The 16,507-nt window shown below is 40.2% G+C and overlaps 1 protein-coding gene across 1 annotated transcript; it reads left to right on the top strand.

The window, feature by feature from the left end:
* The first annotated feature begins 537 nt into the window (after positions 1-537).
* Positions 538-14,618, top strand: LOC129779314 (pre-mRNA-splicing factor ATP-dependent RNA helicase DHX16). The gene is made up of 4 exons (XM_055786720.1): positions 538-556; positions 625-1,925; positions 1,986-2,100; positions 13,290-14,618. Exons 2-4 carry the CDS (start codon positions 648-650, stop codon positions 14,564-14,566), a joined length of 2,670 nt encoding a protein of 889 aa, XP_055642695.1. The 5' UTR covers positions 538-556; positions 625-647; the 3' UTR covers positions 14,567-14,618.
* Positions 14,619-16,507: the final 1,889 nt, after the last annotated feature.

The raw sequence follows: 16,507 nt of genomic DNA on the forward strand, positions 1-16,507 counted from the left end.
GCAAAACGTAAACAATCGGTGAGACATCTGGATTTTGTTTTTGAACTAAGAAAATGATGCTAATGTAACCTAAAACTCAAAAACAAATCACGTATATTTTACTTCCGTGCTTTCCAAGATACTTCTTACATACAGGAATCATGCATTTTTCTACTTGTTTTTGATTGTGCTCTCGAATTTCCTTCTTTAATTCAACCATTGTCAATATTTATACAGTTTTCACTACTGAAAGAGGTAAACAAATAACATGTTGTATATGAAACTGCGCAGAATTAAATTTCTTCGAAACTCATCGCAATCAAATAATGTTTTATGATTATAACATTGTAATTTATGGAAAGAACTACAAACCTCCCATAAACTAGCATTGCAGAATTTGAAACCATCATCACTTTCACCGCAGCGCCGCCTAGGTGTAGATTTGTACGTTAGATCGCCAATAGGGGTCCTTCAAGTCTGAGAACCTAAAACATCGAATGTTTGTATGAGGAACAGCCCTGCATCCGCGTTTGACAACTATCCGGCCACAATTTATAAACAAACCATCAGATCAATCGTAAACACTACGAAAAATATAAACATTACAGTTCTAATTTTGATCAGTTTTTTTTTCTAATAATCAAGAAACCAATCTTACGTCCACCAGGATGAGTCGAAGAAGGCAAGCCAGTTCGTCATCGTCGGAAGCCGATAGTATCGACAGCGAGGAGGAGGCTCGGCTTCGTGATATTAAGGAACGTGACGAATTTTCCCAACGCTTGAAAAAGAAGGATGAGGATAGAACTAGGAAAGTTGTGGAGTCCACGAGCAGAAAGGCGTATGAGGAAGCTGCCAAGCGGCTGAAATTGGAAGCTGACGACAGGGAAAAGCTGCTGCCGAAGCTAAGAATCCAGTCACGACGACAATACTTGGAAAAACGCAAAGATGATAAAGTCGCCGAACTCGAAGCGGACATTCTGGACGATGAGTATCTCTTCGAGGAGTCGCAAATCACGGAGAAAGAGCGGCATGATCGTGAGTATAAGAAAAATTTGCTTCAAATTGCCAAAGATCATGAGAAGGCGCGGGAGCTGGAACGGATTCAGCGGTATCATATGCCGAAGGATATTAAGAAAGGCGATAAGGAGGAGTATGTGGAAGTGGACGAACGGGAGAAGTTACCCAATTCCGAGCAGAAGAAGTGGGAAGCGGAGCAGCTTGCGTCAGCGGTGTACAAGTTAGGATCAAAAGATGCCCGGCAACAGGATGAGTACGAGCTTCTGCTGGATGACCAAATTGATTTCGTCCAAGCGTTGCGTCTTGATGGGACCAAGGAGAAGGATAGGAAACCTCACATTTCTGAATCCGAGAGGAAGAAAATGAATATTGAGGAAACGAAAAAATCTCTTCCCGTCTATCCATTCAAAGAGGATCTTATTGCAGCTATCAAGGAACATCAGGTTTTGATCATTGAGGGTGAAACTGGTTCGGGAAAGACGACGCAAATTCCCCAGTACTTGTATGAGGCGGGATTCACTAACGATGGGAAGAAAATCGGGTGCACCCAGCCTCGTCGAGTGGCAGCGATGTCCGTGGCAGCCCGAGTGGCTCAGGAGATGGAAGTAAAACTGGGCAATGAGGTTGGGTACAGCATTCGTTTCGAAGATTGCACCTCCGAGCGAACTGTGATCAAGTACATGACGGATGGTACGTTGCACAGGGAATTTCTGTCGGAACCGGATCTAAACTCGTACAGCGTGATGATTATCGATGAAGCTCACGAACGGACGCTGCACACCGATATTCTGTTTGGATTAATGAAAGATATTGCCAGGTTTCGGTTGGATTTGAAATTGTTGATCTCGAGTGCCACGTTGGATGCGGAAAAATTTTCCGACTTTTTTGATGAAGCACCAATTTTTAGAATTCCAGGGCGGCGATTTCCGGTATAGTTTTATTTTAAATGGCTAGATTGGGTTGCGCTAAATTGTTTTTATTGCTTTTAGGTGGATATTTATTATACCAAAGCTCCTGAGGCCGACTATATTGATGCCTGTGTTGTATCAGTGCTGCAAATCCACGCAACTCAGCCATTGGGAGACATCCTAGTGTTTTTAACAGGTGAGCATAGCTTTTTCCCCCTGCTGGATGTGAACCACTGCGTCCATTATTATGATCTATTGTGGTATGCTCCATTTTTTCTGCTACACTTGTAGCTTACCTACTGCTAATTGATGAAGGAGTAGACTCAACGCTATAGCGATAAAGGTGCCAATCAGAAATTACAGAGCGAATGTTCTGTGGTTTCGCTTTCGGCTTTATAAAAACGACAAATATTTTTTGTACTAAACGAAACGTTTCGGAGATGGTATTTGCTAAGACAGTGTGCTGTTATAAAAGCATTAAATGTACTGGGATCTTTTTTTACTAAGACTCAACAATTGTTGAGATTTCTCAATACTCGGCATGATTTTTTTACTGGTTAAGTTGTACAGCCATCCAATTGGCCATCACTTCCAGATCTTCCCATTTCTTCAGCCCACCAACACATGGTCTGAAATTCCACAGAGCTTGAACCGCAAGTCTGCTTTTTCATTTCCCTCCATCCTATAATGGCCAGGAATCCAGTACAGTTTACCGAACTTATCTAACATAGTTGCCGTAAAAGGCAAATTCATTCCCAGACAATTTTTGAAGAGCACGTTAAAGCTTTGAGTGCCGGTGTCTGAGAAGATGCAGATGTTAGCATGTTTATATTTTCTTTTGAGGCAGACATTTATACACTCTATTGCTGCAGTTATTTCAGCCTGGAAAACTGTTGGCCAGTTTTAAAAATAAAACTAAATTTTTAATAAAAAAAATAATAAATTTTTTTTTTCTGGGACCAAACACTCCAGTACATCAGTATCAGAACAACTCATTTTCGACACATCCGTATAGAACATGATTGAACCATTACGAACACTGGGACCACCATTACCCCTTCTGAACGAGAAGGTTCGATTACACTGTAGGGGATGTCGTAATTTGTCCTAGGCTCCATCCAATTACTGTTCATTTCGGTACTCAACCTTTTTTTCTGAGTGAGGGGTGATAAACATGTGTTAGCTATGGTGTCGAGGGTATAGGATGGTGACCAATGTTGCCACATTGAAATCTGTATTTCCGAGCTAAAAAATCTTTTTTATCTGTAGAAAGAATAGAAGATTTGTGTTGGAATCTGTATTGCAGATTTTGCACCTGAAAACACTTTTGCGTTAGATTTAAGTATGAAGTAATAATTGTATACTTGTAGTAAATTCAGAGACGAATGAACTCTCTGAGTTTAAAGTCTCTTTAATTCAATATCGTTACCGTTGTAGTAAAGTGTATATATTATGCTTATCCATATTTTTAAGCTCGTGATTATTCAATTTTCAGGCCTATGCGGAAAGTTTACTGTGCAATTCTTTCTCGCACAGAGGTCTAATTTGATCAGAGATGTGTAATATCTTAGATTGAGAGTTTGAGATACATAGAGAATTGTGCAAAATATATTTTTTTTAAATTCAAATGTATGTTTATGGAAAACCGACGGAAAGAGTTTATTTCATTTAGTTTCGCGTTATAAACATTCATTCAATTTTTACTTTACTCGTGGTGATAAGTTCATCTTGTCACAAAATCTGTATTAAATCTGCATCAATATCCAATAATCTGTAATCTGTATATACCAGCGATACTCAACCTTTTTTCATAGAGGCCCCAAACACGTGTTAGTCATGGTACCGTGGGCCGCAAAGGTAAATGAAGAAGGGTGATGTTCAAGACACGACCGCACGTGTTAACGTAGAACTACGAAATTATTGCTGGCGAACACAAACATTGAAGATATTTAATCATAAAACTGTTACAAATATTCGACATTCTCTCTGAATGGTGCGAAATGAATAGAATGGTTTTCAATCCAGCAAAGTGTGTCATATCATTCACGCGGAAACGATCGCCTGTTACATTTTCGTATAAAATACGCCATATCTCCTTAAACCGTGTTATGACTATTAAGGTCCTTGGTATCGTCCTAGAATCCAAGCCAACGTTCTGCGATCATATCTCGTCCATCATCACCAACGCATCTAGGGCCTTATGTTTCATTTTTCGCGTAACCAAGCAGCTCAGAGGAGACCCACATTGTATCAAAGCTCTCTATTGTGCTCTAGTCCTCTTTGCTCTTAAATACGCGTGCATAGTCCGGCTATCCAGCGAAAATTCGAAATCCTTCGAATCTACCAAGCTATGAGGATCGTTGTAAATTTATCGGGCTCGATTTGTTACGTAGAGATGTAGCGAAGGCAACTTTCATATCAGATCTTATTTCCTCGAAAATCGACTGTGTTGATCTTCTTCAGTCGATCAATTTTAACCTACCCCTTCATAACCTGTGTTCTCATACATTTCTCTGCTTACGGTTTACGGATTACGGTTACAATGAACCCGTATCGAGTATGTCTCGTGTTTTTAACGTTGTTACTTGTCTTATGACTTTCACTTATATCGTGCAATCTTGAAAAAGGCATACTTGACTGCTCTTTCCAGTTGGGTATAGTTAAGTAGGCTTGTTGATAGTAATGAATAAATGGTATAAATGTAAATGTAAAAATTTGATAGCAATGACAAGAGCCGACAAATGAATACTTTCACTGAGTGAGGAGTGCGAACGCTTCGCGAAGCAATTTGAGTAGATTGTCAAATTAATTCTAAGCATCAACATGTACACACAGGTTTTTTTACGCGGATTTTTCAATTAACGCGGTTTTTTTACGTGGATTTTCCAATTAACGCGGTTTTTTTAAATCGGATTTTTCAATTAACGCGGTACCCGCGTAAAAAATTACATCTCCAACGCAGAACGAAACATCTCAGAACGGTAACAGAAAATCCGAACCGAACCTATTATGTGGTGGCTGCGGAGGCGATAGAAATACCATCGAAATAAAATTTCAACTACAATTTTTCACCGCAGAACTCAACTCTTAACGTTGAAAAATACCTTCCGAAAAAAAGAAATCACGAAAGTTGAATGATCGATTGAAAGAATCGAAAATCAGTCATTCACGATTTATCAGTAATCCAAATAGCAAGGATTTCCAAATAGTATTTCTCAAGGGCGGGTTGTTTAGTTTGATATTTCAAATTGGTCTTTTTCAAGGCTAGAGGCGAATAAACTGAGAAAGCTTGAACCATCTACAATTCAAAACAACATAATTACACCAATAAAAAATCCAAACACACTCCTAAATTCACAGAAGCTCTCTTTAGGCCAACGTAAATATTAAATAGAATTTTAGAATGCATCGAAAATTCTTACATAACTCTTTAGTCGAATGATTTAGTGGCCCTGAAAAGGACCGACGGGTTTGTGTTGTTTTGTACACGTAGCTGAAAATGGTTGATCCATGGTTCATTCTTGTTCTCATTGAGAGCACACGCACTCAGAACAATACACGTAACGCATTCGGTATGTATCGCGGCACTTTTCCCGTACTACACACAGTGCGGTTCTGGGCGATTATATATTTTTCCCACACTACCGTTATCTATTTGATACCGCATAACGCATAAAATTAACAACGCGTACAATCTCCACGGTATGAAAACCGACGATGTACTTCCTATTTAATATTTCTCTTCTGATTTGATTCCGCTCTACACTATGCTGGCTTCTTGCATATTCTGAAGATGCATTCTGTGGCGAAAAAAATTGTTCAACACTGTAGCAAAATAGAAACTGAGATTGGCCAGGGCGAGCACAATATTCAGAGAACTTTCGCTTACAGCCAACGACATGCATCGACCAATCTTGACTAAGATGGACTTTCAAGCAGGTATTCATATTTATAGATTTTTGTGATTTCGATAGTTTGCTTTCGAAGCAGTTCTTATACAGGGTTTTCCAACTTTAAATTCCGAAAGTAAATTGAAATAAAACACACTTAGAATTCGAATTTCGATGAAACTTTTATTTCAAATTAAAGTTTGGTTTATGCCATTATGTGTGAAATACAACATCATTCATATGTCCACCTAGGGCTTCCTCGTACACCTTGATCCGGAAGAGGTAATTTTCGATGACTTTTCGGCACATATGGGGCGGTATCTCGGTCATAACTTCACGAATGTTGTCTTTCAAATGTTCAAGAGTTTGCGGAAAGTTGGCATAAACACAGTCTTTCGCATAACCCCACAAAAAAAAAGTCTAGCGGGTTCAAATCGAATGATCTGGACGGCCAATTGGCATCACCAAAACGCGAAATTATGCGTCCCTCAAATTTCGTTCGCAATATGGCCATGTTCGGTCGTGTTGTGTGGCACGTGGCGCCGTCCTGTTGAAACCACATGTCATCCGTATCCATATCTTCAATTTGTGGCAAAAAAAATCGGTTAACATGCGGCCATAGCGCTCACAATTCACAGTTACCGTCTCGCCGTCCTCATTTTCAAAGAAATACGGCCCGATGACTCCACCAGACCATAATGCCAAACAGTGACTTTTGGCGGATGCAATGGCCTCTCAACAATCACGTGTGGATTTTCTGAGCCCCATATACGGAAATTTTGGGTGTTCACATAGCCACCGAGCTCGAAATGTGTCTCATCGCTGAAGAAAATTTGATGCGAAAATTTAGCATTTTGCTGCTGTTGTTCGTTCACCCAAACGATGTATGCCCGACGCATTCCATGGTCACCATGCTCTAATTTTTGTACCAGTTGGACTTTATATGGATGTAGGTGCAAGTCCAAATGCAAAATTCGCCACAATGATGTGTTTGACAAGCCCAATTGCTGAGCACGCCGTGGAATCGAAACATTCGGGTCATCCTCCACACTGGCAGCAACAGCAGCAATATTTTCGGCCGAACGCACATTACGATGATGCACAGGTTTCACAATATCCGCTACGGATCCAGTTTGTTCGAATTTACGCACTACATTAGCGATTGTGTGCTCTGTAGGCCGTCCATGAGGACCAAAATCCGTCTGTAATGCTCGAAAAACATTTGCCGGGTTTTCATCATTTTTATAGTATAATTTAACAAAATTAACACGTTGTGCGATGCTAAAACGATCCATATTGTAAAATGGCAGACATTCAACTAACGATATGACGCATGATATCAGCGCAGGGCTATATACTTTCGGAAGCCCGAAATGGAAAACCCTGTATATTGAAACAAGTTTTTGGGTCGACTAGTAAACAGCATTACTCATACACCTTTTATCTTTCGAATGAAGTGATTGACATAACACTTTTGTACAACTGACAAAAAGGTGTGAACGCTCAAAACTTTGCACCCCAAACGCCCTCGTTTCAGAAATTTTAAACATACACCCAGTACAGATTCAAATATGACGTGATGAAAAAATACAGAGGCACTCTTCACCAAATGCAAATCAACGCGGTGCCCCCATCGAATAAAGCTGTACCATACAGTGCGATATCTATTAATCATTCTTCCTCGGAATCGAGCAAAACCATTGTATGTGACGTGTGACATCAGCATTGAGAAAGACTGCTGTTTGATAGCTGGAGCGAGAGGACTCGAATGATGGTGATGATAATGATGATGTTTATAATTATAATTTTGACTTGGAAGATGGAGAATGTTCCGGATCGCGAAAAAAGTTTGAAGATGAAGAATTGGAGGCTTTACTCGATCAAGATCCGTCACAAACACTGCAAGAACTTGCAGTTACACTTGCAAACCATATCTGATCGTTCAAAAGCAATGAGAATGAACCGAAAGATAGGCCATGAGGTGCCGTATGAATTGAAGCCACGAGACGCCGAACGCCGTTTTTTCACGTGCGAACAACTGCCCAACGGCATAAAAGAAAGGGTCGAATTTTGCATCGAATCGTTACTGGCAATGAAAAGTGGGTCCATTACGACAATCCTAAACGTCGGGCAACGTATGGATACCCCGGCCATACATCAACATCGACGGTCGCGCGGAATACTCACGGCCAGAAGGTTATGCTGTCAATTTGGTGGGACCAGTTGGGTGTGGTGTACTATGAGCTGCTAAAACCGAATGAAACCATTACGGGGACCTCTACCGACGATAATTGATGCGTTTGAGCCGTGCACTGAAGGAAAAACGGCCACAATGCAAACAAAGACAAGATACATTTATTTTGCAGCACGACAATGCTCGGCCGCATGTCGTGAAGCCGGTCAATATATATTTGGAAACGCTGAAATGGGAGGTCATATCCCACCCGCCTTATGCTCTAGACAATGCTTCGTCCGATTACTACCTTTTTCGATAGATGCAACATGGCCTGGTTGACCAGCACTTCTCCAATTTTGATGATGAAAATTGGATCGATTCGTAGTTAGCCGACAAACCGGTCGATTATACCCGCAAAGGGATCCGTGAATTGCCAGAAAGATGGGAAAAAGTTGTGACTAGCGATGGGCAATGCTTTGAATATTAAATTTGTAACAATTTTTCCAGAATAAAGCATTAATTTAGAAAAAAAACGAAGAAACTTACCGGTACTCCTATTAGATCCACAGCGTCTTTTATAAAACTCCTAGATAACTGCTTGCTTTTTTTTGTCTTTATGTAAGAGACTTTCAGCCGTAGCGATGCTGCTTTAGCGTGATGGAGGTTTATTTGTACAACCTTAGTGTTCCGCATTACGTTGGGTTGTTCACTTTGTAGGCACGTTTGGGAAAGTTGGGATCCCATCTGCTTGTTTGGAAAAATTATTGAATTAATTACTATTATTGGTTTTGGATCTGGAATGATCCGAAGTTTGAAGGAACTCGCCTTTTTCACTTAGCTTAATCGAAGTCCCTAGCCTGCTAACGCTAGTCGCTGAGTTTGTACCGCTTGGGCCAGGAACTGCCAGATTGTCTTCATGAGTTTTCGAGGATCTTTACGAGGAATCTTTGCTTTACCAGAAACCTTTGTAACGGACCGGGTTTCAAAAGACAACCCGGAACCTACGGCCAGCTCGAAGAAGGCTAACAGCTCAGCTTTCCCACCCGACCTCTCTTAAGCGATTGGCTTAAGCGCCACCTCTTTCGAGGACCAATCGCCGCGTTAGTTGCCCAGCTAGAGGCCTGACAGGCAGGCCTAAATTGTATCCTTTTATCAGGATCGGGGGACGATCGAGCTGTACCAATTCCAACCAGCGAAGACTTCTAGAAGACACCCGTAGGGTACTCCGAGAGAACCATCAAACGACCAAGAATCACCCTAAAAGCACAGAATACCACAACAGGGTTTTCTCATCACCGGAAGTATTCAACGAACAAATCACCAGACTGGCTCAACCATCTGGGAAACAAAGGCTCCAAAACAACAACGAAATCCAAATAATAATCTCGAAACACGGATAACGTGAAACCTTAATGAAACATAAAGTGAACGATTACAGGATCACATATGACTTTTACTCATAACTTAACAACATGACGAAAAACTTCCTGAGTGGACTACAGATTCACATTTATACAATTTATTTGTACATTTACTTTTGCTTAAATCTAAGGGACATCACATGTGCACATGGACAAACTATACAATACAGGGTACCTGGGGAGTGCGGTGAGGACACAAATTTCCTCACCGACTCCTTCTGCTTCTTTGCGGCGGATTCTCCGCCGGTTGGTAGCTTCCAGCGGGTCCGTTGAAGGCGCGAGGGTACGGCGCAGCCGATATCGTTAGCATATTATAGTCCGTTAATTGCACAAATTTACCTGTTGTTTTATTAGCTCTTTTAAATTAATTGAGCGTTTATTCGTTTAATCAAGAACAATGATTACACTGAAACAATTCGAATTTATTATCACAAAGACTCTACGTTATAAAGAAAACTTACAATTAACCGATCGCGAACAAAACGCACAATGGTTCCGCGATGTCGGACACTTCTAAGTAAAATGGTCGAAGAACATTGTAGTCCTCAGATAAACCGCAGGGTATCTCGCGATTCAGAGCTCAAGCTCAGCCGAAGATAATTTCCCCAAAGCATCCCCTTGTGTGCATCTTGCTTCGACTAACTATCCTTAGATACAGCCTTCTCATTTCCCTCCCCAAACTCAAGGCCACGAAAGTAAGCGCTGCGCTAGCAGACACTCATTGGCCGAACAACTTTGGCGATTGAGCTTTCGCCCTGCTCCAGGGAGGTGGGACGGGAAATCTAAGATCTTAAGTATACTTTCTGGAGTATCTTTTAGTTTACTTTCGGTTGTGACTTAGCGGAGGTACACTGTAAATGTTTCAGCGTGAGTTTTTGAATTTAAATATTTATATTTGAATAATTACTAACTATCCTAACCAATAAATAAATAAATAAATATATAAATAAATGAATAAATGAATAAATAAATAAATAAATAAATAAATAAATAAATAAACAACACTCAATAAATATGCACACCAATAATAAATAAGTAAATAAATAATCCAAAAATATCACATGATGAAAACAGTTGTGGCAACTGTTACACCTTGCAGACGTCTTTTTGAGCGTTTTATGGAACAAATAGTCACAAAATGTCGTTCAGTCCGTGTGAATTTCATTTAGATTATATCGCTTGAGTATTCTCCATTTATCAGTGGAGAGATTTTCGTTTTGACTCTCTGTGAGCCTCTTGAATCTCTCGTCGTTGAATGTTACGCTATGTGGGAAGATAAACTTGACGAATTTCTGGACGCGGTATATTTGTTGTGTCTGGAGCAACCGGTTTCATGTCTCAGGGTTATATTGGGAACCACTTCCTTTAACCATTCCCAGGATTGCTGTTCTTTACAAGAAAGGACTAGGTAGCCTGACATTTACGAGCTGTTGAAAAATGTAGGTTTCACCTGTTGGTTTCTTTGTTGCTCTATTGAAATCAGTAGAGATGGAATCCTGAATGGAATCTAACTGGTAGGTCAGTGTTGGGATAGTCATCCGAGAGTATTCCAACTCTGATCTGCTACAAGGCCTCCCTAAAAGAGATTCCAGTTTTGACAGTGGTTCTAGTGTTGACATTGTTTTCAAGAGCATGATGAATATATTTTTTTCTGCTCATTCAACCCCTTTCGGGGCTGAGATCTTGCTTCGGTTTTTTGAGAACTGATGTTTGATCACTACTAGGTGGTTTCGATCCTCGGGGGCGTTTTGTTGGTCCAGAGAAATGCTGACTCAGAGTTTGCGTAAGGGGAGTGGTGCTGTGCGGGCCTGCAAAATCGCCGACTTTTGCGCCAGAGGACCGAAGTCCTCTGTCGGGATTCGGATGAGTGGTTGCCCGGACTAGCGTGTATCGTAGGCTTCGCTACAGTGGGCCCTATTATAGAAATCGAATCGAGGATTCGATACAATCACTATCACTATCACACTGAGTTAAATCTGGAATTATAGAAATCGAGGAAAACCGCCCGATTCATTACTCTGCTCGAATGTCAGTGACGGTGTTGAAATATTTTGAAACGAGTTTGAAATGTTTCACAAAGCACTATAGATAGGATGTCAAATCTTTTTTTTGAGACATCTGCTATGAAAATTATAAATATCTATATAATATGGTTATGTTTTAGGGAAAGCTGATATTACCCCAACGAATGAAGCTCAATAGGCGTAATGCATGAATAGATGTGTAATAAAAACGACATCATGGAACAATTTGCTATACAAAAAATATAATTATTAGGAAATGAATGTTTTATGTATTGTATACAACTGCAATCTATGGAATTTCGTAAGGAGTCACACATGAATTTCACTTTTTTTAGCAAAACAATTTTTTGCATGTAATTCTCTTTTAGCCTCGATTTCCTGTTGTAGCGGCGTCAATAGCTTCATTGTATTAAGCTACCACCTGTGGCCCTGAATTCTCGCTTGTTGTGTGCTAGTGTTTTCTTTATCTTTCACCTCATGTCAATCCAAATTTTTAATTTAAAAAAATGTTTTGTATTTGTTTTGCAAGACATTTCAGCTTTAGCATATGATAGAGATAGTTTGGTATAGTATAGCAATAAAAAAGAAAATTGCTGACAAAAGTAACACGTACTAATGTACACTAGCAGGAATACGCAATTTTTAGCTTGGAAATTCGGTTGATCGTAATTCAAAAAATATGATAAAATTTATTTATGAAGTTATATGTATCGTAGAAGAATCACTTACTTTCTGTCATTCTAAACTAAGACGCATTGATGGTCTCAGTGCATTTATCTCCTCACAGAATTTCTCCCACTTTTCCTTAACCCCGGGATTCTATTTGAACTGCCTCCACAAATTTCTCGAACAATGTTTACATTCGCTTTCATTGGTTCAACGAGTCGTTCAACCTGGTGGTGATTTGTATGTCCGCTCATTTTCAGCCACTGAAAGTTCTGCATTGTAAGTTATAACATGATTAATATAAATAATGCTGGATTGAACACTTACCTTGTATAGAGTATTCTGGCCGCACCGTAAAACAAATACTGATCAAAACAAACGAACATGTGTTGCAAATTGCATATATTGAAGCGTTTCTGAAATGTTTCCCAAAGGAAAATATCAGGGACGCAAGCCAAAACAAAATAATTCTCTGAAGATATTTAACAAGTGAACCAAACAACTCGAAAAGTTCTGACACTTGCATCGATAGCTATCGATCGCCAGGTGCTATCGAATTGCTCGATTTCTATAATAGTAAAATAGGCAAAATTCTTATCGCCTCGATTTCTATAATAGGGCCGAGTATACTCCTTCGATTTGCTTCTCCAACACTAAAAAGAAAATATCTTCACGAAATCTGAAAGGTTTCTCTATCTCAATTTTAAAAACTGATCTTTTCTTTCGAACCAAAATTTGAATGAATTCAATTTAAAATTTAGTTCTCAACTTTAATCAAAGGAAAAAAAATAGCCAAATTTTCCAGAAATTTTCTTATGATTCTTTTCTTATTTTCGTCCAATTCCTAACTCCACTTTTAGAGTTAATCTCTATGAAGGGTTTTTCATGACAGAGAGGGACTACCGAAACCCGAAAAATTTTATTATTTGGATTATTCATAGAATTCCCACGAGTTGCGCGATAAAGAAGGTGCGATGCATCAGTGACCCGCCGCATGCAGTAAGGGTGGATGATACTGTGGAGAGTGCACCTCGGATTTGGAGTTTTATCCATTTCTTTTTTTTTGTTGTATAATAACCATGGATAGCAGCTGTTACAATCATCCTTCTTAGGGGGTTTGGACCCACTGCTCTGGTTCCCAATAGTTCCAGGCTTTTTTTTGCGGGCGGATTATTCATTTTCAATATTTTCTCGAATTTTTTTCCCAGGTCAGGAAGAAATCGAAGCTTGTCAGGAGATGTTACAAGAACGTGTCAAACGACTAGGATCGAAACTCAAGGAACTCATCATTCTACCCATCTACGCCAATCTGCCATCGGATATGCAAGCGAAGATTTTTGAACCCACTCCACCAAATGCACGCAAAGTTATCTTAGCGACAAATATCGCCGAAACGTCACTCACAATCGACAACATTATCTACGTGATCGACCCGGGTTTTGCGAAGCAAAATAACTTTAATTCAAGAACCGGAATGGAAACGCTGATGGTTGTTCCGATCTCAAAGGCATCGGCGAATCAGCGGGCGGGACGAGCCGGTCGAGTAGCTCCTGGTAAGTGCTTTCGACTATACACCGCTTGGGCTTACAAACATGAGCTGGAAGATAACACCGTTCCGGAGATTCAACGAATAAATCTGGGCAATGCGGTTCTGATGTTGAAGGCTCTGGGCATAAATGATTTACTGCATTTCGATTTTCTGGATCCTCCTCCACATGAAACGTTGGTTCTTGCGTTGGAACAGCTTTATGCCCTAGGAGCACTGAATCATCACGGGGAATTAACAAAATTGGGTCGGAGAATGGCCGAGTTTCCCGTGGATCCAATGATGGCCAAGATGTTGCTGGCCAGTGAGAAGTACAAATGTTCGGATGAGGTAGTCTCCATTGCCGCGATGCTGTCGGTGAATGGGGCGATATTCTACCGACCGAAGGACAAAATTATTCACGCTGATACAGCGAGAAAAAATTTCAATCACGTTCATGGAGATCATCTGAGCTTACTGCAGGTTTACAATCAGTGGGCCGAAACCGATTTCAGTACCCAGTGGTGTTACGAGAATTTCATACAATTTCGGTCAATGAAGCGAGCTCGTGATGTTCGGGAGCAGCTGGCGGGATTGATGCAGCGGGTGGAAATCGATCTGGTTTCGGGCTTACCGGAAACAGTGAACATCCGGAAGGCGATCACTGCCGGTTACTTCTATCACATTGCAAGGCTTTCAAAGGGAAACTATAAAACGGTGAAGCACAATCAAACCGTCATGATCCATCCGAATTCGGCCTTGTTTGAGGAGCTACCGCGGTGGGTTCTGTATCATGAGTTAGTTTTTACAACTAAGGAATACATGCGTTCAGTTATTGAGATCGAAAGCAAATGGCTACTGGAGGTGGCCCCTCATTATTACAAACCGAAGGAACTGGAAGATTCCACCAATAAGAAGATGCCGAAGACGGTAGGGCGAGCGACTCTCACAGAAGCGTGAGGACATCTGTAGCAGTTTTCAATTTAGCAATTAAACAATAAAATACATTACAGCCTTGTATGTTTAAATTTAGAAAGTTCGTAAAGAAATGCCGCATTTCTGATAAAAAATTTTACACGGTAATATTTGTCGCTTCATAAATTTTCTGAAATATACCACAAGATCGATACGATCTTGATTCTGAGTTTCTGATAATCAAGGGTTGAACGGGTTGAACGATCAAAATTTGGTCAATTAAAATTTGACACATTTTTTATGTGTGCATTGGAAAAATATGAACACCCCTCATTACTACATTCTGCGCGTGAATTGGTGCAGATGGCTTATTTAGTCGGGTATCTTCAGACTTTTCATGGTTTTAAAGATGTCTGCGAACTTTTCTCTTCCAGTCGTCATGTGAAACTTCTGTCCCGGTAACTTCTTGCAGTCTGATTTCGCCAACTTCGTTTGCGAAAATCTTGTATTTTCACGTTTCACGAGCAAAAATCTCTTGCTTGGACGCCATAAGCATCTCAAAGTCATATTTTGAAATGAGGAAAAGAAGGTGGTAAATCGTTATATTGGTTGGCAAACGACTGGACGAAGCGTACTTCATTTGTGGTTCTTAGTTTCTTGTCCAGTAACTCCTATTCCTCATTTTCCGCGGGGTCCGACAGGGGTACGAGTAATCATAGTGATCATCGGGTAACCAACCCCGGTGGGATTTTGGTGACAGCGAAGGGGGCCCATTCGAGCGTCTGTTCACCATGGAGGTGCGACTCTAAACAGTGCCTGTTCTCCATTTCAGGGGTGGCTGAACATCGTCCTCATGCCAACGTAGGACTCTAAAAAACGAAAAACGAAGTTCCTCCGTCGAAACAGGAGGCCTCCCCGTCTGTAAACATGAAACGCACAATGCTTTTACCAATGACCCATTCCAGCGTGACGTGACAACGGTTTGACTCACTAAAACAGTTTTTTTTCTCGTTTTCAAGTATAAATCATACGATTTCCGAATGGTAAACGGTTTTAAAGTGAAATTCAGAAAATTTCCTACGAGAATCGTCAGTTGGAGTATATTTTGCAGTTGAATTCGCTTGTTGCCGCCAGCCCAATATTTTTGTGACGTGACAACACCTGTCTTGGTGCTGGTTCCGATTTTTGAACATTAATGTTGTATTTTCAGTTCTGTTTCAAAATATACAAATAAACTTTGTTCTATGATTTGTCAATGAAAGATGAACGTAGATTCCTGTATACTCAGTTTTTCAAAAAACTCGCAAGAACATGCATTTTGTGATGTGACAACGCGCTCTGTGCGAATAAACAGTCTCCACGAAGCGTTGTCACATCACACAATCAATAAGTTGTATAAAATAAGAATTTCATCGTATTGTAACAAGCGATATACTACTTTTTATGTTTTTTTTTATTACTCTGAATACTTCTTACTTTCCTCTTAGATCTCCCCTTCCCCTTCCAAAAGTCGTTCCTATAGGGAAAGGTGGTCCTAACGCAACCGGTGGTCCTAAACCTACCCCCCCTTTGTATCACAGGAACGGTGCTTTCTACTGAATTTTCAATAGTGTCAAATGAAAGGTATCATAACGCTGACAATTTGATAATATGGTGACTTTCTTCTCGTTAGCGTTTTAGCGCCATTTTACGTTTTCATTCCTTCAAAAACAGAGAAGAAATATATTCAACCTGTGTGCAAAATGAGTTCTATGTTCTTTTAGATTGTAAAACATTGCGAAACAAGGCAATTTTAATTGTTTGTGGTATGTCCATCAAAATAAACTATATAAATTGAATCTACCTGTTACCTGTAATACACGGTATGCCTTTATTTGGGAAAAGTAGGGGTGGTCTTAAACCGACCTCCAGTTTTTATATCGCGATTGTTTAACACGTTCACACTGGCACTTGCTATCAATGACTAGCACAATCCTGGTTCATCGA

This window comes from Toxorhynchites rutilus, chromosome 3 (assembly GCF_029784135.1).
Source record: "Toxorhynchites rutilus septentrionalis strain SRP chromosome 3, ASM2978413v1, whole genome shotgun sequence".
NCBI lineage: Eukaryota > Metazoa > Arthropoda > Insecta > Diptera > Culicidae > Toxorhynchites > Toxorhynchites rutilus.